Source organism: Tetrao urogallus (assembly GCF_951394365.1).
Source record: "Tetrao urogallus genome assembly, chromosome: 4".
NCBI lineage: Eukaryota > Metazoa > Chordata > Aves > Galliformes > Phasianidae > Tetrao > Tetrao urogallus.
Window position 1 is genome coordinate 15,377,481 of NC_136817.1, and position 24,745 is coordinate 15,402,225.

At 39.6% G+C, this 24,745-nt stretch overlaps 1 protein-coding gene across 1 annotated transcript; it reads right to left on the reverse strand.

The window, feature by feature from the left end:
- Positions 1 to 8,760: 8,760 nt before the first annotated feature.
- On the reverse strand, positions 8,761 to 24,485 carry MRPL1 (mitochondrial ribosomal protein L1; the record flags this gene model as incomplete). The annotated part of the gene is made up of 9 exons (XM_079534252.1): positions 8,761 to 8,921; positions 10,327 to 10,408; positions 18,186 to 18,286; positions 19,678 to 19,789; positions 19,999 to 20,070; positions 21,592 to 21,675; positions 23,371 to 23,614; positions 24,234 to 24,339; positions 24,452 to 24,485. 9 exons carry the CDS (start codon positions 24,483 to 24,485, stop codon positions 8,761 to 8,763), a joined length of 996 nt encoding a protein of 331 aa, XP_079390378.1.
- Between the last annotated feature and the right edge of the window lie 260 nt (positions 24,486 to 24,745).

The window sequence follows — 24,745 nt, forward strand, 5'->3', positions numbered from 1 at the left end:
TGTTTGTTTGTTTTTTAAGCATACTTCAAATCAGATCTCTAATCTGAGGTCAGTTCTCTATGCATTTGTCTTTAGGCACCATTTTTCAATTCGGCATGCAAAACACTAGTTTGTATCAGATAAGTCATGACTTACGTCCTTACATCCATTGAAAACTGAGCACATGGTGGCACATACACACAGAACAGCTTAAGAGGCTGAAGAGTCTTCTCAGACTTGTTAAATTTCTTTGAGTTTAGCCCACATGGCCCAGACTAGGAAATCTGAGTTACACCTTCCAATGATGACTGCAACCTCTGCCTAGGAACTTGCTAAATTAATAGAAGTCTCCTATGAAGCCAGTTGCTTTTTGGAATAACTCAAAAAGCAGCATGTAGACAACTATGAAACAGATTTTTCTGTTTTGCCACACCTGATTTTTAATTTGGAGGAGAGGGGGAGGAAGAGGCAACTTAGGTCTATTTCTGCTCTGTCTTCTCTGAAGATAATTTGACCTGATAAAGTCAGAGAGCAGTAAAATAAATTGACCTTATTCAGACAAGAACAGTCTCTCTACTGTGCTTGTACAAATCAGAGGTTTTAGTGTCTCTGGGTGAAAAAAAAATAAATTCCATAGAGAAAATTGAAGAGCAAGAAACCAACGGCTACAGGTACAAACAATCCACAATGAAATTGCACTGTACCTCCTTCCCTTCCCTGGAGTGAAAAAGCACACATCCAATGCAACTCTTCTAACAAATATAAATGGCAGAAACAATTCATCTTTGATAACAGTGCTGTGCTGAATTCCAAGCAGCAGCTCTGTCAAAATTCAACAAAAATCTCTACCAGTGGATATTTTTCTTGGCATAGAACAGTAATGCACCAGAGGCTGTAACTGTGCCCTAAGTAAATCACAGTTCTCACATGAAAAACAAACAGAGATGGTATTAAGTGGCACAAGGTTTCTTTTGGGAGAGGACTTACCTTCATTCCCTAACATGTTGAGACACTCCATTGACAAGAAGCTTGGCTTGACTTTAATGTGTTCTTAAAAGGATTCCTTCTAACCTAAGTTATAGATGAATAGGTTTTATCTGACCAAGGGAAAAAAATAAAGCTTCCTTTCATAATATTCTGATACTGTGATAAAGCTTGCTCTCACACAGCACAAAGCCTGATACAACCTACCCATCTTTGACTACTACGTGTTACATTTCAGTCTTGTCAAATAAATAAAGCAATTTTGCTCATCTAAGTACGTATATTTGGAGAGGACAGAAGTATTCTTTATCATGGTGACTAAGTCTGTGGCCCAACAGACTGGGATACAAAGCCTGTCCTTGATTTCAGTTTTAAGTTTTCCAAATTCTGTAGCCTTTCCAATACGCTTTCACAAAGGCTTTTGAAAGGAAATGACAGAATGCCATTTTAATAAGCTTTAAGAACATTCTTCATTCCAGGGTCTGGAATTTCAGTATAGCATGCATATTATTACTTTACAGTATCCAATATCTATAATATCCAAGACTACAAACCACCACTGGAACAAAGGAAATCCAATCTTTTCTCAATGTCACTGCACACAGACAAGGAATGATGAGAGATTACTTTCGTATACTATGCATAGCAGAGAAAGTTTGTTAATTAAAGTCTTCAAAATACATTGAGGTTATGCTTTAAGATAATACACATCTCAAGCCACTATAATTCAATGCTGAATTATTTTGAAAAAGAGATATTTGAGAAATATTTCTACTGAAAAATGAACAACTTGAGCTTTTGTTGCCTCCTCGTCAAATGCACAATCCTGTCAGAAAACTCCACAAAAAGGAGGAAAAGCATTTCCCAAACTGAGTACTCATCAAAGTGTCCTCACTTCTCCTTATGGGTGTGCCTCCATTTCAGCTAGGGATAGCCTGCACAGATGTGTGATACACGTTGAACAGCACAGACACACCTGGACTTCAGCTTCAATGAAGCATTTGATTGCCTACACTCATTCAGAACAGCTCTCCAGCACAATTGCAGTCAGTCCTGCAGCACCTGGCTAGCAAAGCACAGAGACCATCAAACAATGCAGTGGAAACCATTCTAGCATGCATTTTCCAGAAGCCTTAGAAGTAATTGTATTTCTACTACACAGAACTTGTATGTACTTTGAGCCAGCTAGAAATCCGTTCTTGTTCCAGTCCCCAAAATCCAGTAAACCCTGAAAGGGAAGAATAAATACGCCTGGAAGATCCCTGTGAAAGACAATGTGCTTGCAAAGGCTCAGAACCCCTGAAGTAAGGTTTTTCCACAGAGCACCCCTGGTGTAAAGTCACCACCCACCTTGTTAGAATGCCATCTTTTCTGAAGGCTAACTGCAGGTCCCTTCCAGTTTTGTTCTTCTCATAACCAAACTTTCCAACTACTGTTGGAAAACAATATTTTACTGGCCTCCTACAAAGAAGCATATTAAAAGAAACTGAAATATTTGAAATATTTGAAACTATTTGCCTTACTGCTCCTTTATTTCCATTCCAGTCAGTTCTCCTATCGTCTTGCTGCACTGTAATCACAGGACTCCTCCTGCTGGAAAGACAGATGAAACTTTCAAGAAAGAACATACCTGTTAACCACTACCCTTTCTATTGGAGAAAAAAAAAAAAAAAAAAAAAGTACACTTCAGGGGTTGAATTTTTTGTTAAGCTTCCTTTAGTAGGGAAACAATCATTCTAATGTTTCTCCACATTAACAATACCCACAAACACTATTCACACTGCAGTTTTAATGAAAACCTTCAGCGCAGGTACATAATATAAAGATACCAACCTCAAAGGAGCTCAGCTGTAAAGAGCCCTGCTTCCACAGAGGGTCACACCAAGCAAACTTTCCCACTGCCACAGCCCTCACATATATCTGCCTTGGTCACACAAGTGACCAAGATAACAAGGCATTGCACAATTACCACTTGCAGTAACTCACCTTAATTCAGAATTTCCCTCTTCCCAGCAATTTTGGAAGAACATGCAAAACAAGGGTAAAAACAAGTACTCTTGGAGCTATAGAAATCTTCACCTCATGTTTGACTTCGAATTGTACAGTTTCTTGATTACTTCTACACTTTTCACAGGCTGTTCTAGCAGAAAGCCTAATCTTTGTTCTCAAAACCCTCCCCAGTGAGTACCTGCCTCTATGTGGTAGAGCACTCCCCACTGTGTCTATATGCAACCATAGAACAAGCAACCAGTATTGAAAGCCACCGATCAAAGGCAGTACCAAGCCTTAGATGTTGATGATCATACCTAAAAAATCAACTCTGTTGTTAGTCAAGGACTTCATTAATGACAGAATTTCCTCGACCTTTTTACTGTTTCTATGCATGTCATGTTAAAATAAAGCCTACCTCAGCATTTAGAAAGTCTTTACTCCTTGCAGGCACAATTAGATGTTTGCACAATACTTCACCAGTGACATCATCTGGCTAAGCAGCATGCTGTTTCCAGATCTTTCCAAGCAGTGTTGTAGGCTTCATATTAAGTGCTCAGCGTGATATCTATACAAGCCTACCTATAAGAGCAGATACAGATATACATGAAATATAACTTGGCAGCTCCTACTCTGGGAAAATTAGCAAGAAAGTCAAATTCTGGATGCATACAAGGCTGACATTTCGGACATTTCTGCTATTACAGTACAACAGAACAGCAACTGTGAGACTAGTGTTACTTCCAACCGTGAGCAGCCTGGAAAAATTCCCAGTGAGTATGGAGCAGCTAGCCTTCCTTGCATTCAGGTTTAACACTGTATTTGCAATATCCCTACTCTGCTGTAACTTCACCTCCATTCCATAGTTTACAGCAACAGCTCTGTGAACTCAGTTTGACCTACACAGATTGAAAGTTTCTGGAGTGCAACTAATTCCCATACAAGTCCAGGTTTATGCTGTGAATCCTTCATTCCCCACAACTGCATGTATGTTTCCATCGTAATTTCTTCCATGTTTGGGCACATACTTCTGTAAGTATCAACTCTGAATTTCAGTTCTTTGCCTGCTTCTCCATCATTAAAGTAACAGCAGCCTCACATACAGTAATTTAAAAAGCAATTGTACATCATTTGCATTACTAAGTGTATTGCAACACTCCCTTATTTCTACAGGGAACATTTTTCAATACTCAAACAGTGCCTACTCCAAGTGCCATATATCACATCCTGGTTTCTTATACTCATAGCACACTTGTGGAAGCAAAGAGAGAATGATCTTCAATTTAGTAACCTAATTCTTCCTCAATACATATTTTTGGCTGGAATGCCGTTGCCAACCAAATTCAGCAGAACTTGGATTATGCTAAGCAAAGTTGGACAGGATAGAGTGAAGAACAGAAAACACTTTGGGAGAAGAATTGGATACTCTGGTGAGCATTGTTCACTTGAGCTGTGTAATCAAAGATCTCCTTGTCCTTCTATCCACTTTCCCAGGCATCTCTACTTCTTGCTGATGGCAATACATGCACAGCAAAGTATGGTTTGTTAACAGAAAATACTATGTAGAGACTTGTCAACTGCTCTACAGCAACCAAAAGTAGCTGCTCTCAAGTTTAACTTCGTATTAAGAGTTTACTTGGAGTATCCTTCATTAAAAACTTACTTAAAATATGTTTGTACTTACTGCAAGTAACATCACACAAAAACAGTGCAGGCAGGTTATTGCCTTGTAACACATCATCTTTTGCTTTGCCGTGCATTTCTGTAGGCCAGGACTGCATTAATGCACTTTTGCTTTTGATAGAAGATCTGCGCTCTGCTTACCTACCAAAGGAGGTTTAAGCATTCATCAACAGAAGATCTCGTAAAAGGTTGCCTCTTATCTTACTTGACTTCCAATAACTTAACATTTAGGGCAGATAAACAGTTTCATGTAATGCTCTAACTGATCAGAAACCACTAAGGCACTACAAAAACAAACTGAGCAAATAGTACACTAGCATTCGTTTCCAGAAGCAAGAAATGCCATCTTAGTTATGCTTACTTTAGCAATTAAATGGATTTCTAAGGCATACTGGCACAAGAAACACATGTACAACAATTCCCAGTCCGCATGTTTTTAGACTAAGCTTGTTAAATGGGAATAACCACGTTGTCTTTCTTCTTTTCATCTCTCTTCCAGTCCAATGAAGTATTTCAGGATAAAAATCACAATATTACATAATATTTGCATAATGCCATTTCAGTATTGTACTAACTAGGGACATTGTTACTACCTCAATTAGTAACATTACAACATGCAAAGGTTATACCTGAATAAATGCAGCTTAAAGTTAGATGAGTTCATTAGCTTTTTTGTTCACCCGACCTCTAGAGATTCACATTTTTAGTACTGCCATAGCATTCAATTTTTTAAGTATGCCTTTTTACAGGAATACACAAATTCCACAGTTTTAATTCTCTTAAAGTACCCTCAGCAGTCAAAGGCTGAGATAAGTTCACCTGTATATTTATGCTTGAATACCACTTAAAAAAAAAAAGAAACAAACATCCATCTTCTAAACCACACATCTAGACCCTATAAAATGTCCTTTTTTCCCCCTAAAATTCCAAGTGTTAATCAGTTGTTCACGATCCATTTGAGATGCACTGAAGCTTAAGAGAGACATCCTCAAAACAAAGCACACCTCCCATGCTTTGCTTTTCCCTGCTCATACAAGCACGTACTCTCAACACAACCTCCAAATGAAAAAAGGTTACAGTATAAATGATGTTGCTGTACACTACGCTTTACTTTAGCTAATGAAGCCAGACATAGTGCAGGCAAGGAGCTTGCAGAACATGATCCAAGATAAGCTTGGCAGAAGTCAGTCTTCTGTTGCAGAATAAGTTGCTCTTCCACTCTACACTGGCATAAGCTAGACTTAGCCACACACAGACACCAGTGATAAGCACAGCAGCTATTTAAAGCATAGGGTAGAGAGAAGAAAATTCCTTAAACCTTAAAAAAAAAAAAAAAAACAACCTTAAACACTTGAAAAAACAACTATGTATCTGCCCTCCTCTTCAGAAATTTGTCTTTTCTGTCTCAGTTTATCAGAAATACACACGTTTCTGTAGGGGCAAGTAAGCATCTCCCTGTGCAACACGTCATTTCTTGATAAGTTGAATCAGATCAAGCTAGATGTATAGGTCAGGTAACATTACTGAATGCATTCAACACAACATTCTTGCTAGTTGCACCAACTCTTCACTTCCATAACCAACACTGGTTGAACTTTATTTTTTTCCTACAAGTTGTAGGAGCACAGCCCATGGCCAAAAAAAAAAAAAAAAAAGCTATAAGGCTGAATGTATCCATAAGTCAGCTGAAGTCAGGATGAAACCTTCCTTTACCCTTAAGACAATTTTCTGGTTAAACTGTGTAAAGCGCTCCACTTATTTAAAAACACAGCAGTGTGGCCTAAGAGCAATGCATCAAGCATCCTCCCTGACAGCAGCAAAATGCTTCAGATGGGGATGCAACAATTTCAAAGCAGACATGTGTAACCCCAGTAAAAAAAGAGACAAGCCACATCCTTATCTCCAATAAAAAGAATTAGTTAAAGCCCCCAAAACAAGCAAACCTATAAAGTTCAGATAACCTTATCCGTTTTCACATAGTTGATCCTTCTTGGACTCGTATTAATTGTTTTGGATGCATTTCTACTAGCACATGTCTAAGAAGAAAGAATGAAAAAACCATAAACACTTTGTCTAAGAAAGAGAGGGAACAAGAATGCCACCTGCTGGAAACAACATGAAGCAAGCTTGGAAACATTCCACAGTGAGGTGGAAAAACACATGCTTTCAGTCTTCTCTAGTCTTCAGTTCATATTTAAGAATGCTGGGGAAAAAAAAAAGTAGATACAATAACAAGTCAAAGTAACTGCCACACTGTAGTTAAAGTCAGCACAACAGCAGGATTATGCTAGAAGCATAATGATTACTACCTGTTGCAAAAAAAAAAAAAAAAAATGCTGGTTTTACCATACCAACTAGATCCAAAGAACATCAAGTTAACTATATTTGAAGGCTCAACTTTGCAACATTTAAGAGCTCAATTCTCATCAAGAGGATAATTAATTAGTCGGCAATCTAGCACATCAGACTGTGCTATTCATAACAAAGTTCTGTTTCAGTTACGAAGTCTTCGCTTTCAAGATTTTCCACCAAATCTAAGTGGTATGCACAGATATTAAGAGTCAGAGGAACAAGTTAAGCTAGTGAATAACTAAAAGGGACTCCACAGCCTTTCTGCCCCAGTTCTGCAAACAATGGCAGCATGGGGAGCTTCCACCTACAGGGGCCACTGCACCTCCACAATAGCTAACCAAGCACATGGCCCTCACCTCTTAATGACTCACTGCTCCTCTCATGTGCTTTCCATCCCCATACAGAAACACCATAAATCCTCATAAAGCATCAGTCAGCATTTTTAGGTAAAGTCTCAACATGAAGCATAGCACATGAATATTCTTATGAGTTACCTGTACCGAAGGATCTATTATTGTTGTGAAGCCTTCTCAACTTCAAGCCCATTCACTTACCCCAAGCAGTTACCTGCAAGGCTGTCAAAAGAGCTTTTCTACCTTTATGGCAGACAACAAATTGATGCATAACTTTTGGATCTTCACTCAGGTTTCACCCGAAAGTAGTTTAATATATGACAGTTAGAGAAAGGTCAGGTTGGGTTTTAGGAAAAGGTTCTTCACCAGAGGTGGTCAGACACTAGATGAGGCTCCCTAGGGCAGTGGTTACAGCACCAAGCTGCTAGAGTTCAAAGACCATTTGAACAACGCTCTAAAAATAAAGTTTCATTTTTAGGTGCTCCTGGGTAAAGCCAGGAGGTGCATTCTATGATCCTTGTGAATCCCTTCCAACTCAGGATAGTCTATGATTCTAGGATCCTAGGATCTAGGATTCTAGATGCAGTATCTCTTCCCTGCATATTACAAGCACTAACTGGATTCCTTCAGAGGCATAATCAGTTACACATGGATTAAATGTTACTCGAATAATGTTGCACAATCACTCTTCTCACATAAGATATCCCACTTTTTTCTGGGTGAAAACAAAAAAAGATATCAACTACTACAGTATGTCACAAAGACTATCCTGCATTCAGAAGCAGGAGGTAGCTCCAGAGTGCCTAGCGAAGCAGCAATTCTCTGCATATCACTTCAGTATCTGTATTTCATGAAAACAAAGTTGGATACCACAAGCACCAAGAAGATGCAACTCCCACCAACCTAAGAGCAAATTCATCCCTGATTCCGCAGAAAACAGGACAGTAAATTAAAACCTAGCTTCCTTCTCCTCGCAAGTTATACAGCAGCTTCCCACAAGGAACTGCATTAGTTCCTCTGTGTGGGACTGAGCCTAAAGTACAAAAGTATTGAACATTCTGCAATTTCCACAAAGTAGAAAACCCAGCACTATGGATACAACGTGTGCTGGTCTTTCAGCTCTAACTGTGGCAATTGGATGGTGATAATTCAGTTTGTAGAACAAAAATCAGACTAAGAATAATCACATGCAAAGAAAACACTAGATGCAAATTAAGAAGCTTGCAGCTACCAACAGAAAAAGCCTAAGAGCCTAAGACATCTTCAGTTTTGACAACAAACTCCTGTTTCTGACAATTTCTTGTCACACAGATTTTTAAAAATCAGAGTCACAGATTTATTTTTTTTTTTCTTTTCACAGAATATGATTTGAACAACACCATCTGGTTTTCAAACTTGATCAGACACAGAAGGAAAGGCATCAGGTACTAACAGACTCTTGGACAGGTTTTTCTTCATCATCTTCTGCAGTTTCTTCTTCTTTTTCTTCTACTTTCTCTGCTTCAGGGAGCAGTCCATCAAGGTTCAATAGTAAACCCTCACTGGTTGAAGATCTAATAACCAGCTTCTTCACAAAAGGACCTAAGAAAACAAAGAATACCAGCTATTCAGTTACTCCACCAATTTTCACGTCTCCCTACTGATTTATCTTAATACTAATCCAGATTCTGTCAGTGTATGACCTGAAGCAGAACCATACAAGAAGATCAAAATACTGAGATAAAATAAGTGATGGTAGATAAATTAACAACACATTCTTCCCACATAAAGCAAACATAACATTCTCTATGGTAAACCCCATATCTTCATTCTGTCAATACCATCTCTACACAGCTTGGCTTCCAAGTGTTTACAACTCCTCACTTACAACAATGAAGCCCTCTTCCTAACAATCTAATTCTAGCCAAAATGATCACATGGGCACAAATGTAGGCTCCAAAACACATTACAATTGGTTTTCCTCTATTTGCAGCTTCATGAAAATTAACTAGGCACTTGCTGATCACAGAAATACTCATACATGACAGAGGGAATAGAAGAAACATATACTATTTCAGGATCCTACCACCAAACATTCAATGAGTCTTTTGACAAGAGCAACTACAGAAATAGTCCAATTTTTAGTGGAAGTGTATCTACATATACTCCAAGAACATGCCTGGTAGCATTTTGAGTCTTCCAATAGATTAAGTGATTTGCAGAGGAATGCGGTTTTAGTGCTAACTGCACAGCTGCATGAAAACATGCACATATGGATCATCTGAAAGAATCAGAACCTTGTAGCTAAGTGATTGATAGTTAGCAAGCCTACGTAGATTCCGCTGTTGTAAAGATACTTTAAGGAACATGCCTACATCCTACACACTGCAAATATTCTTTAAACCAGTAAGAACAATCAAACAAAGGCCCACACCATAAGCCAGATACCACAAAGGAGGCAAAACACTATGAAAATAGCTCACCCTTAGTTAACTAAGTTGATGTAGTTCATGAATAAACCTCATTAATTGAAAGTGCAGCATGCCTTCAGGCAGGTAGCTAGCATCAGAGTAATGTCAACTGAAGCACCTCTTTAGTAACTGAAGGTGGATTCTGTGATTCTGAGTTCAAATTCTTTGTGCTGAGCTCCAGAAAGGTCATGCCAGTGGGCAAAACCAATCCACACAGACTCTGAAGGCCTTTATGACTTAAGCAGATTCACTGTGTGGCTATAAGCTATTTAAAAATCAACCTTACAAACTTAGTTTTGTGCATCATCACACAGTTCTGTAGCACAATAAGAGCTGACATCACAAGTGCACACACTATCAATGCCCTCAGGGGCTGTCCAGTTCATAAGTTATGATTCACTGAGTTACCCAATAGCTCCCTTCTCCCATCTGAAACAGACAAAGCAGTGAGGTCATTAATTATATCCTAATTAACATTTGCTTCTTCATTTTGATTCAACAGCTTCAACTAATAAATCAAAAGAACAGCTGCTTACCAGCACTTGATGGTTTGAACTTGCAGATATCCTCAATAATTGTTTTCAAATTGGCAACGATCTGCTCAGTAGGCATATCCAGCTGAAAAACAATAATGCAGAATTGACCATGATGCTCTCAAAGCCTACACAGATATATCTGAAGGTGCTGGATATATATATGATTTCTGTATTTGGATAAGCATATATTTTTTTTCCACTGGGAACATCAAGCTATTTCCCTAGGATATCAAGCTAATTGGGTCCAGAGGAGGGCCAAAGATGATCAGAGGGCTGGAGCACCTCCCCTATGAAGACAGGCTGAGGAAGCTGAGGCTCTTCAGCCTGGGGAAGAAAATGCTCCATGGGAACCTTCCAGCAGCCTTCCAGTACCTGAAGGGGGGCCTGTAGAGGGGCTTTTTTTTTTTTCTTTTTTAAATGTATGAAGCAGCAGGATGAGGGAATATGATTTTAAACTAGGAGAGGGTAGAGTTAAGCTAGATATTAGGATGATGATTTTTACTGTGAGAGCTGTGAGACACTGGAATAGGTTTCCCACTGAGGCTGTGGATGCCTCCTTACTGAAGGCATTCAAGGCCGGGCTGGATGGGGCCGTGAGCAGCCTGGTCTATGGGAGGTTTCCCTGCATATAGCAGGGGGCTGGAAGTAGATGATCTTCAACATCCCTTCCAACCCAAACCATTCTGTGACTCTGTATTCCTGTTAAAGAGCTAGACATCCCATTAACAGCCTTATCAAACTGTCTCAGAAGTATTTTATAAGGTTGTATGCTCTTCATTATTTCCCATCTTTCTACACGTGACATTCAAGAACAACACTTCCACTGCTCCATACACACATAGCCTTACAAATGTTCTAAAAACAACGTACATAACCACTTGTTCAAAATCACAAGGAAATTCGATATTTGAAGAAGTAACCATCAAGAAATAGAAGTCAAAATACAAAACAGATCAACTCCAAAAAAAAAAGAAAACCCACAAAAACAAAAGCTCTTTAAATTGAAGGCATTAAGATACACAACTGAAAGAACACAAAACACAAAAGAAATCTTAACACAAAAACTTGGAGCTCTGCTTCATTTTTACTTTCCCATTTCAACATACTACAACTTGCAGCATGTGTATTGAGCACAAAGCACAGACCAGTTTCCAACTACCCTTTTTATACACTTCAGTTTCCATCTGTAGCTTTTCAATCTTCCAACCAAAACCATGGACTGATGGCTCCTCATTCTGCACAGTATCCTTAAGTAACAAAGGACTTACACAGTGCTTCAGCTACATAAGCAGACCTCAATGGATTGATCGTAAGTACTTAGGAGTGAACCAGCCTCACTGCCAAAAAAGTATTGTTTCCTCAGACATTGAGCACCTCAAACCACAACTTCTATGGACACTCCTTAACAATGAGCAACTCACAAGGAAGAGACAAACCCAAACATCCTGGTTTCGATCAAATCCAGGGCCACAGCTCTTGGAAAGCTGAACACACATTTCCCAGACTTAATCTTCTGGAAGCATAATATCCTGGATTGTCATTTAGTCTGCCCCCTGGTTTCACCATACAATCCAGAAATCTTCACTTGTATGAACGTCAGTATTTTTTTTCCTAGAAATATCAGAAACTTAAGATAAAACACCATTTTTCTTACAGAATTAATTCCACTTCAGTGGACTGTACAGTAGTCACTGGGGTCCCATCTTTCTGTCCAACTCCTCTCCCAGTGCAGAATAAGCAGACTTCATTAACATCTCACTTATCTATAAACCTATTCATTGCAATAGAAATGCTGTTAAACTTCAGTAGTCCCCTCCCAGATTTGGTCCATTGCTCTCCTTTTATGCACTTCTGGCAATCTTCTAATCCAAACACCATTCCTCTGCTATACAGACCAGTAGTCATTCATTTTTATTACTGCTATGCTGATTGCAAAGCATGATGATAAACCTGTCATAAATTAACAGATGTAGAAATTTGTTTGCTAATGCTGAGCATTTCAATTCACTGACAGACTGATCACGCTTTAAGGAATTAAAAATAAAAGAATGCTTGAAACAATCTAAACAATTTAACACTAATAGCTGATTAGAAACTATACTTCAAATTTAGATTGGAATATTATTTGCTTCCGTATCTTGCACTGTATTCATGTCTAAAGTAAGCCTTCACTTGTACAGCTTGATAAATGTTAAGTTACTTATCTGTAACCAAGTCTAGAACTCAAAAGAAACAGTTTTTTCAAGTTTCTCTAAGCAATACGTTGCAATTCCTTCTAAGAACTTAAGACTACAACACGTTATGAGAGAAGGCAATTACCTCAAAACAGAGATATCTGCTAACATCCCATATCTGATACTATTAGAAAATAGGGCAAAGCAAGTTACATTCCATCAGATAACACGACACATCCCAACAGCTTGTGTGCCATAATTTTCTTGAGATGTCAATGGCACCATAATGAAGACATGTAATTCCCACAGGGTTCTGAATATTTCTAAGTAGTTTCCACATCCACACAGTATCTCACAGTAACTCAGGGTGTGTGCACAGTCACTGTGTTTCAGCACTTAAATATTGAGGTTAATTTTAAGCTTACTAAGCTGACAAAAGCACTCCAGACCAAACCTAAAGCTGTGCAAGCTGCATAGCAGATTGATTCAGTAGGAATTGGTCAGTATCTTTAGGTCTTGAGTCACACCGGCAAATAAGAAAGCTTACAAAAGGAACAACTATTAATTTAATTCTAGTCCATTTTGTGTAAAACAACCACAAATTAGCTTAGAAAACCGATTGTATGTACTACAACTGGAACACAAAACTGAAGTTCTTCCCAGCTTACTCCTTCAAGTTTAGGACATCACTCTCTAGAGTAGCACTAGGTGCTGTAAGGAGGGTCAGGAAAGTTCATGCTTCCTTATTCATACGAAACATGCTTCTTCAAAAGGGTCTCTCACTACCTCTGCTGAGGCTTCATAAACAGAGTTTTAAACATCACCTTTTCAGGAATCTTTAGAGGTAGGCAACTGAACACACAAAAAAGGCACTTGCCTACTTGCTGGCTACATCTGCAAATGAAGAACTAGATGATGCCCTGCTATTAAAATAAATTGAGCTTTTTCTGAACTGCGCATAGGGAGTTGAGTCAGGAGATCCATCATGGCAGTGCATCTGCACTATTGATGTAACTACTGTGCGTTACATGTAACACACACAGAGGAAATGCCAGCCATGGCAGAGCAGGAAAACCTGGAGAAGGCAGCGTGAGAGCCTTTTCTTCTCCCTCCTCTGCACATCTACCAGTCACTTTCAGTTCAGACAACAGTAATTTCACATCACATTCAAGAAATATAAAGGAGCTATATAGCTTGAGCCTCCACCTTACTCTCGCACTGTCCCTCTTCCAGCATATAAAGAATATATGCAGTAACATAATATTCCTAAAATACTGCCATCCCAAGAGCCTTATACAGCGAGGCACGTCAGTCCCCCCTCCACTCCCAGAACCATTACGCACTTGCGAGGAAGCCAGAACATGCATTAGCACTGATCCACCAACACATTTTTCAGCCTCTTCCTTCACTTCCTCAGCCTCTTTCCCACCTCAAGCCAGCCATAGGACTGAGGCTCCTACATTAAATGCTGCAACAATTCAGAAATTACAGCTTCAGCACCTCCACTCAGAACTCAAGTTCCACTTACTAAAAAAGTCTTACAGGACAATGCAGTCAATAATTATCTGTTTCAAAACTGGAACTGGAATTTTTAAGGCTTTACCTCACGGCAATTAAGAGACCTGGGCTGGCTAGTAGTCATTTAACCAGAAAGCTGAATCAGTTCTCAAAGCACTTGAACTGAGCTTAAAGCTGCAGTACCTGAGGGGAAATTAAAAAAAAAAAAAAAAAAAAAAAGTATCCCCAAATCCCCTAATACAACCCTTCTAAGAGAACTAACAAGAACAGAAAACCCATCAAGAACAGCATTTCAAGTCTGGCTTCTTCACCTGCAAGATGCAGAATTCCAATCCCCTATAAGTAAAAATTTATTGCAATCCACTGCAAAACAAGAAATAAGCTCACAGAGAAACATGAGTTCATAGTTCTGAGTTCCCTTTGTCTCCTAGTGCTAATAAGAAATGAACAGCAATGCATTTCACCTTTCAGTTCATATGAATGCTGAGACATTTCAGGAGCACAGTAAGGTGTCAAGTAACTAACAAGGGTACTGTGACTGGCATCCTGTAATAATACATGATCTCTGCACTATTCAAGTAAAACCACTTTTTCTCCTATTCCAAGAGAAACACTTGGCTTGGCTGAACTCCAGGAACTGGTCCTCAGAGGCTTCTATAGAAAAATGTTAATAAAACCTCTTTAATACAGGTTTAGAGCTACTCCTAACAAATTTCATTTTGAGTTGGACCAGCATAACAAAACAACTGCATTTCATCATTATTCAGAGAGTCGAATGTCTTTCATTACACAGAGAGGGCAGAAACCAGAGCTTCTCTTCTTTTGAGAACAGAAGAAAGCCCCCAAACCAATAGCTAAGTGCTGACACACATGGCAGATGAATGTTCCTGTGAGAACATCTGGAGGACAGCCAGTATCAGTTAGAGAAGAGCACTGACCTATTTTGTGCTGTCTTGCTTTCCACAGGCTTCTGCTCAGTTGTGAATCTTCCTGAGAAAGTCAGCAAGTAGTAGGGGAAAAAGCAAAAGAAAAGAAAAATCCCAAACCATAACAGAGCTCTCAGTAGGAATCTAAACTAACATAGACCCTGTAGATCCAGTCTTCTCATCCTGGCACCGAAGTGGAATGCATTTCAGAGGTAGTAGCTGTAATACTGCTGCTTCAGAAGTAATAGTATGAAAGGCAAAAACGCAGGCTAGAACAACCTTTATTGTGGCCTTATTGTATTATTGTAACCCTTGGTACTCACAGTTGTAAAGTACTATTCCCTAGTTCTAATTCAGCTTGCTACAATTTCTACCACACCTCCAATTCCTCGTTTTGTTCCAAATTCAAGCTGTTTGCCAGTAATTGATGACTAGGAAAACATCATTCTCAGGACTGTGGAAACCATCAGGACCTGCACAAGACTGTCAACTCTCACTAGATGGACAGACTCACAAGGTAGATAACAGAAGGCTGAATGGTCCTAACACCCTGGACCTACCCGAAGCTGGATTTGCTCAGAAACAGTTCCTTCAACATCCTACCTCTAGTGCAGACTGGCATTTCTGTTCCCCATCTTAACATAGACTTCCACTCACTTGTATATCCCACATACCAGACATCTCTGATTGTCTCATCTCTATACTTCTAACCCCACATAAAATAGAGCTTCTGTACAAACCATCCATTCACAAAAGGTATACAATATGCTTCCAAACACAAACAAACAAAATTCTCACCTCTCAGAATCATCTTGCTCTGTTTCACAGAAGAACCATTCCCTAGGCAGCTCTCTGCGCAGACAACAAAACAAACTGGAAACTTCTTTCCAGTGTCACATTTATTTGCATTCTGATTTTTCTAAGCATCTCCAACTTGGGAGAAAAGAAAATTGTAGCACTCTAAGTTCTAAAACAGTGCCAAAATCCTCAACAAAAATGACTTTAAGCTGTCCTCTTCAGATAGCATGATTTTGAAGGGGATATCTTCAGCATTCTCATTTTGCCTCCCTTCTGTTTTAAGCTTCATGTCTCAAAAGAACATTTTACATTCTCAGTTTCACAACTCCAGATCTACTAATTAAATCTAAATCTACTGCCAACTCCCAGGCTACTCAAAGACATCTCAATTACTTACTACATAAGAAAACACCATTAAGGCTGCTGACTTATGTGGGAGTACAGCACAACTTCAAGCTATTGGCCGTAATTGAACTAACAGTCAACATAAGACAGCAGCACTAAAGGGAAAACATGTCTTTGAGAAATGCCAGCTTGGCAGAGTCCCAGAAACATCTATACTACCACCTGGAAAACAGCAATATATCTTCACGTCTCCGTGTAATTCACAAATGATTATTTTCCTCACTGGCAAGGTTTAAATGTAAAGAGCTCTAGATTTAGTAGTAAGCAGACATGCGTAACCACACAAAGCTCCCGGAGCCTTGCCTAGAGCAGATTGCCTCCCAGTGCCGCTGCACAACAGCACAACTAGGTCAGGCAAAGGAGAGCAGCTACAGAGGGTGGAGACACTTGATGCAAGCTGTAGCCACAGACATACTTCTGCATACAGCTCTCTGAACACGTCACACGTGCTGTGCTGGAGTCACCTCTGCCACGTAGCTGAAAGTATCTTGCCACAGCTGAACTGTGCACAAGTAAATCCCCATCATACTGCTTCCAAACCAAGATTAAGAGCTCGTTCACAAGACCCTGCTATTTACTAATTAAAAATTAAAAAATAAAAAATGACATCTCAGGCTGTACCCAGAACATAAGTTGCCTTGCAGCACCAGCATCTTATATCAGTAACACAACACAGCTTAAGACTCAGACACTCTAACCATAGCAGTAAGAAGGTATGATAAGTAAAACCAACTGCAATTGCTTCAAATGCTATCAAATCATCTGAGTTCTTCAATCACTTTCATTCAATCCTGTGGGTTTTTCACCCCTTATAAGTAAATGAATAGAAAAATAAAAGAACCTTAATATGCAGATATTTTAAAGACTGATCCACAATACAAGATGAAGAAAGTTAAAGGACTAAAATTTAGTCCAAAGCAAAAACAACATGAAACATGGTCAAAATGCTAGAAACAAAGACATCCATGGATTCATGATATTTCACGTAGTCACTTACACTTGTAATGCAGATAAAGATGCAAACTGTCTGTATGAAAATGTAATGCATCCCATATTTTAGGAGAACCATCCTGAAAACCTCAGTTTTGAGTACTGTATATAAGAACAGGTTCTTTAAATTCACACGCACAACTCACAGGCGCTAGCCAAAATTAACAGGCTTGCTTATCTCCACCACCACCAGACAAAACTGCAAAGATTAGAAGTCTCATAAACTTCCTTTCCACACCACTATCAGTTAATGGAAAGTTAAATATAGGCAGGATTACAAACAGACATAACAGAATGGAAGCAAAACAATTCAGAAGAGAAAAAAGAATGCTTTGGGAAAAGGACTAAAAGCCTCTAAGAGAAGAAAAAATACTTTTCTAGAACTCAGTTTCTTATGTGGCAGTAGTTAAAGCACAGATTAATTTTATGGTATTTAATGTGTGGTGCAATCAGCTTTTTTTTCTGCCCTGAACTAGGATCAAAGTTTTTAAAATGAAACTAGGTCTGAAAATTTCAAAATGAAAACAGTCCTTAATTATTATGGTTAAGTGAATACTTTCTGTTCCCCTTGTGCATACTCTACAGACTTATAACCCAAAAATCATTAACTACATTAATAAAACTTTGTTTTCTTCACATAGGTGTTGGGATTGGGGAAGTATGCATTAAAAGCAGAAACACTACAGGGATTGCTAGGAATAGGGCACATTTTGTATTCGAGTTGCATCTTATTTTGTTCATTATTACAATTCACTGCCAACAGAACAGCAATCATAGATCTCATACTCAACACCCTTAACTTCTCAGCATTAGATATTTATCTCAGTCTAAGTGGAGCCATCTTCCACCACTGTATTTTAATGACATACAGTGCTCACATCAGCTGAAGACACTACACAAAACAGACTGAAGTTTCATTTACTTCATGGGTCATTAAAACAATACTTAATCTGGAAATGCACAGGACAAACACTGTTTTCTTCTCTGTTTCAGCACTAACTTCAGCTCTACTCAGCAGGACAGTCAAGAACTCTCCATTACCACTTACTCTTGCTATCCTTGTCTTGATTAGACGCTCATCTTGTACCTTGTACTCAAGACCTTCTCTGAAGAACTGTAGCATTTTGGGAATATCATGGCCCAGGGAATCTAATTAAAAAAAAAAAAAAAAAAGACAACAAAGAAGTTAATACTTACTAGGAGGACAGAACATCCTATTAGAAAAGGGAGAATTCAGTATTTCACCTTGAAGCAACTAAGCACCAAACAAAAATGCTGTTTCCATATTTTCTATTTAAATCTCCTTCCATATTCCCTCCTCCTTCATTATCAGCAGATCTTCACAGATGATATAAGTAAAATAATTATAATTAAATATGTAACTCAGATCTCACTTCAAATAAAAAAAAAACTTGTGAAAAGCATACACACGTAGTCTTTGTTACCAAGTATAATTATTCGGAAGACTGGGATCTACTAAGTTAAACTCAGAACCATCTCCAAGCATCTGCCTTGGAAACAAACAGTACACAACTGTGTAATAGCAAGTTTACACTCTACCTGAAACACTCTGGCCCAGTGCAGCCATTGCACAAGTAAAGACAGCTGGTTTTGTTATCTCAGCTGCAGGAGCTTATTTGACAGATTTACAACATCACTCAATTGCTTCAACTGCAAGTATTATTTCTCCCACATGTCTTTGGATGGCTCCAAGATAAATCAGCCATCAGGAACAAACAAACTAAGCAAGTTTGTAATGAAATAACACAGCTTTCATTTTTACAGAAACATCTGGAGTATTCTGCTGTAATGCTTTGGACAGGCTAATACATTTGCTGCAAACATTCAGGAGGCTAAGACTACTGCCTGCAGCTTGTGAAAACATTGTTAAGACAGCTGGGAGAAGGTAAGTGAGAATCTGAGTCAAGATTTACTGCTTTAAGAAGCTGACACATCTGTGTAACAAACAGAGCTCTAAAACGCATCTAAAATGAGTAAGGGAGATAAAAAAAAAAATATTGAGACTGATATTTGATGCTTAGAGAATCTGACCTGAATAGAAAGTTTCTCGTGCATAATAAAAAGGGAATGACATGCAGATAAGTGAACAAGTTACACTAACAAGAAGCATGAAGAACACTGTTATTCAGAAGCACTAACACAGTGAGCAGTGATGAAGATGGGATCTAACAACTGATAAACAACATCACTACCTCAGTGAACGCGGTTAACAAGCTGCTTCTATTCTCTTAAGTTTGCCACACAAAGTTCCCAGTACTATTACAGCTGATCATATACAGAATGACACGGACAACTAGCTGACAAACCAGCATCGATTGTAATCCCAACATTTGTGCTGTAGGAGAAAGGGGGAAAGGCACAGCACTAGCTTCCTAAAGCAACTCTCATAAGACAGAACATGTGGCTCAGTCACAGCAGCAAAATACTTAATGCAATTCCATGCCCTCAACAAAAAAGGTCACCTCAAGAGTTAAATCTTGTTCCAGTACTTAGGTTTATAAAATAGATTTGCTTCTTACTTCTTTTTGTGCTGGGGTATTTTTGTTTTAGCTTGCTCCTTAATGGTATCAGTTTAGGCATTATTGCAGGAACAGCTATGTAGAAATCCACTTGAATTTCTTCTTCCAAAATCTACATTAAGACAAATGCAAATATATTTAGGAATACAATTAATTACCCAAGTACACAAGTTCAATCTACCAATGTGCCAGAACATACAAAGCAGTATTTCACTGTTTATATTGGCTGCTAACTTCCAGCTAGATCTCTGGACATGAAGTTTCCCCATCAGTCACTATAGCAAATTAAAACATTTCATTTACTTAATTAAAAATAAATACCCATTTGATTAATTCAATGCCTCCTACAACAGCAGCTCCATTCTCTCGAGCTATTTCAGCTTCTTGCTCATTCTGTTGGAAGAAAAAAAGAATGTGTATTAACATCAATACAACTGATTGCTCTGTATCAACAGCAAAGGAATGTCTTAAAACTAATCAAAGACCCAAAATATCCCACACTGGAAATTTAACACTGGAGCAGCAACTCCAGCTTACTCCACTCAATTCCAGTCCCAGTAAGAAGCAACAGGCAAGTCTTCAGTTCTCTTCTGGTGAAGCATGAGAAAAAAAGTCATCCCACTTGGAAAAAGCTCCATCACAAGCCCTTTCTCTTGTATCACCATCTTCTGAAAGTCACAGACAACCATCTACTACATGGAGACAACATTTACTAAATACTACAAGAAGAGCATGGAGAATGCTACTTAAAACCACTACAAAATAAGGCTATTTATCTCTGCTATTAATATTTTGCTTCAAATAGCATTTAGAATATAGCTTCATTTTTCTTCCGTGAGATTTAGCTGTTAAAATACTCTGAAATATTGAACAGTAGCAGGAAACAGTTTTTGGCTCAAGCTTTTGGAAAAGGTAAATATTCCTGACCAGAAGTGAAGACAAGGTTTCCCTCACAAGAAAGAGCTGACTAGCTTCACCCTTACACATGAAAGTGGTGGCATGTGACTGGAGTCCCTCAATCATCTTCCACATTCACATCTTCGGAGGACATGGGGTCTCCTATCCTGACTGAATTTAAGGTTGAGAGAAGGTTTCAAGACACTGCAACACAGAACCTAGCATACTTGTCAGGCCTCCACAGTAGGAGGATTCTCACCTTGAAGCTTATGTAGAAAATCTATCGTAAGTGAGTTCAAAGGGTCATAAATTCAGTTCAAGGCACTTCTCTAGGATAATCTCATAGTGATTATACATAACCATTCTGTTAGAAAAATTAACAGGCAAAGGACGACATCAGAGAGCCTGCACTAGCCTCCTTCAGATAGGACAGTGACTGCACACACCATATCACACTAGTCAACTCCTACAACAGAGGATGAAGGATTTGTGGGGAAGGTTGTTTTGTTAATTTCATTGGTTGCTTGCTTTGGATTGTTTGGGGTTTTTTTTTTTTTTTGAGAAGTTACTCCCTACCGCTATCACACAACTGCATTCTGTTCCAGTACAAGCTATGGTGAATAACAAACACTTGTAGTTTCCACTGTCTACTAAAGCTTAAGACAGTAAGCATGGAAATGACTGCTGCACCAAACTGTCCATCTTTATTACAGGATAGTCAAAGTTTTCAACCCTATAGAAGATTTTAATATCCCTCTCCCTTAGTCACACCTGTGCAGATGTTTTTTCTGAGAGCATTGCTAGAATAAACCACATGTAAAGATAACATAAGAAATTCAAGATGCACAGTAACGTATTAAGACACTGTTGAAGATGTATCCCTGACAAGCTTGTGTGTTCCATAAAGCATTTGAAGAGTCTTCTCAAAGCCAAGTACCATACATACAACACAACTAGTTCCTACACAAGAGCGTGCTGGGTTCATGACACATAAATAAGTAATTCAGACTTACTGACCTCCGTGAAAACCAAGACCTTATTTGTCTCATCTGTAAAGCGGTATGGAAGAAGAACAATGCTTGCAAACTGATCCACTTTTTTCTACAAAGAGAAAGAGAAAACTGAAACAAATCACAACCAAACAGCGAGTCATATTAAGTAACTTTGTCCCACATGAATGCAGCTACCTGACAAAAACATGAGCACTTAGCCTATACTTACATGTAGTAAACAATCTAATAAAAAACACATGACGCACAGATTGTGACGGCTTTTGTACATCTGCTGTAGAATACAATCAAAACTTCACCAACTTAAAATGAATGAATTATTCATGCTGCTGTTTGCTCAAGAGAAAGGAGCTGGGGTCACTGGCTCCCATGTGTAGGGCTGCACTACACTCAGGTGGCATCAGTAACAATCACTGAGATGCTGTAGTCACAGCTTATCAGAATTATGTTACCAATTTAGTAGACAGTGCAAAACAATCACAAGAAATGCGTCCCTTGCTAAGGCATAAGCATACCACACAGCTCCTCAAAACAGTTGCAAGAGGTCTGTATTGCTTTAAGTATGAACTTACCTAGCTCTAAGAGCCCCCTGGTATGCTAAAGAAGATATTTCGTTAGACCCAGAAGGAAATAAACTTATAAGAAGCCAAGCTTTTTAACTACGGAGGAAGCAGAATGTCTTAGAGCAAGGCTCAACTGGGCTAGACACCTTTGAACTGACGAAAGGGATGACCCTTAGCAGGGTTACAAGAACACTGTACCAAGACAACACTCAGGCCAGAGTCCAAATAACCTCTTAAGCAGATGAGAGAGCAATAAACATCACATAGAAAAAAAAACTGTCTATGCTTTTTCTTCATTTCTTCATCTGCGTCTTTTGAAGACTTGTAAGGACACCACCCACTACCAGTGTGGTGAAGAGGCTCACACTGACATACTCACTTAACCTGACCATGTTGTTAACCCAACTGAGGAAATCAGATGGCAGCATAGCACTCCTCTAAAAACAATAGGCTTACAACAACTTCACAGGAGTCCTAGCTCTCATGCACTTCAAAGTAACATAGGGAGTCCTTCTGCTCTGGATCCAAGTCCAGTTTGTCATACTTTGGGAGCTGGCATCATCGGTGGTCACGCAACATGAAGCCTTTTTCCAGTAATTGCTGAGGGATATCAGCAGCTCTACAAGAATGTAACAGGGCTTGCGGATGAACTCCAAGGGTTCCAAGGAAATAAACAATGAAATACGGTTTTTTAAATAAATAAAATAGATGCTTCTGTTTCACATAGAAGCGCCCTCACTCCAACAGTGCCAATAAAAATATCAACCAACATGCAATAACACTTTCACAGAACATGACAAAAAAAGAAATTAAAACAGTGGGAAGCAGAGATGAGAAGAAGCCAGACTAAGACCTTGCCCTATAACAATCATTCCAGAACAAAACACGCATCTGAAGTAATAACCTAGGTGGAAAGGTCAAGTAGGTGTGAGCCTTAGTTTGACCAATTCTGTCTGAACCTGAATTTCAGATACATAATAGCACATCTTCATAATTCCTGAAGATGCTCATCTTCGCCCCAAGTACTTAAACTATATTAAATAAGCATACACAGAATAAAAGAATAAAGCCACCTGCAAACACGAACAGCATTCCAACACTCAGCCAGAGCATCTGCAAGAGGCAGATGAGAAGACCACTAGTAACGTTTACTCTAAACTTAAAGCACGGCTTTTCACATTATAAAAAGATAATATAAGAATTACCAGCCACTTCCCACTTACCTTCTTCTGTAGTTCCATATCTAGGGTCACATTAATATACACAAACTGTTTTGGGTATGTGAAGTCCAGTTCCTGAAATTTCTTTAACATACCCACAGCTTCTTCTACATGGTAGGATGGTCGCTCGTAGTACCACGTCAAGTACACATCATCCACAGGCTTGCACAGCAACAGCCGTCTGCCACGTCCTTTTTTCTTCTGGGCTTCTTCCTTCTTGGCCTTTTGCGAGCCTCTTTTTGTATTTCTGAAGCATGCAATGCAAAAAACAAACAATAAAAACCCAACGACCACCAACCATAGAGCGTTATGTATTTTAAGAGAAAGAAATAGATACTGTTAAGTATCAGTTAATCCGCAAAGAGTTACAAAGGTAGGTTCTACACATAACAAGCAGCATTCCTAAATTCACTCTAATTACTTGCCTCCAATGGCCAAGCCAAAAAACAAACTTCCAGTGCAGTTAACAAACAAGCCCCAATCCTTATATAATCCTGCCTGACTTATTAGGCTCTCAAATCATTGAGAAAAATACTTCAGGCAGAGAAAGGCACTATTTCTCTAACAATAAGAATGCAAAAGGTGAGAAATTAACTGCTCTTCAGAGCTCTCAGTATATTGTGCACTCCACTGTTCTGTACATTGAGCTCATTTTTTCCCCTTTTCTACTTAGGCGGTAGTATCAGATTTAAAGAAACATCAAAATAAAAAACGTCAGAATCTGAAGGACCAGACGTGAGAGGAGCAACTGAGGCACCTCGGTTTGCTCAGCTCAGACAAAAGGAGGCCGAGAGATGCCTCGAGGCAGCCTCCAACTCCTCGCAGGTAGCGGAGGGCAGCACCTACAGCCCCCAGCACGCACTCACTTGGCGGCGGCGGCGTAGAGGCGGGCAGGCGGCGCGGCGCACAGCGGAGCGGCGGCGGGACACTGCTGGAGCCCGGGCAAGGCCCACCGGCGGCACGGGGTCAGCACTGCGGAGAAAAGCACGCACGGCTTCAGACGGGCGCCCGGCCCCGCGGGTAGCCCTCCCGCCTCCGTTCCCCGCTCCTCCCGGCCCCGATGCCCGCAGCCGAGCGCCTTCACCTCGCCGCAGTAACAAGCCCACGGACGCCGCCATCTTGCGCAGCCGCCGCGGTGCAACGCAAAAGACGTCCGCCGCACGTTGCGCCTGCCGAGCGCCGGCTGAAAGCCGCTGCGCGCACCTGGGGGCCGCGGCGCAGCTGCTTGACGTTTGTATTTCCTGCTCCGTTCCTAAATACGGCAGGAGCCTCTTGGACTACAATTGTTATTTGTAAATTGGTGTAGGATTCTTTTTTATGGGCATCAAGCAACTATGTATATACTAAAGCTGTGGCAAACATAATGCAAGACCTACCA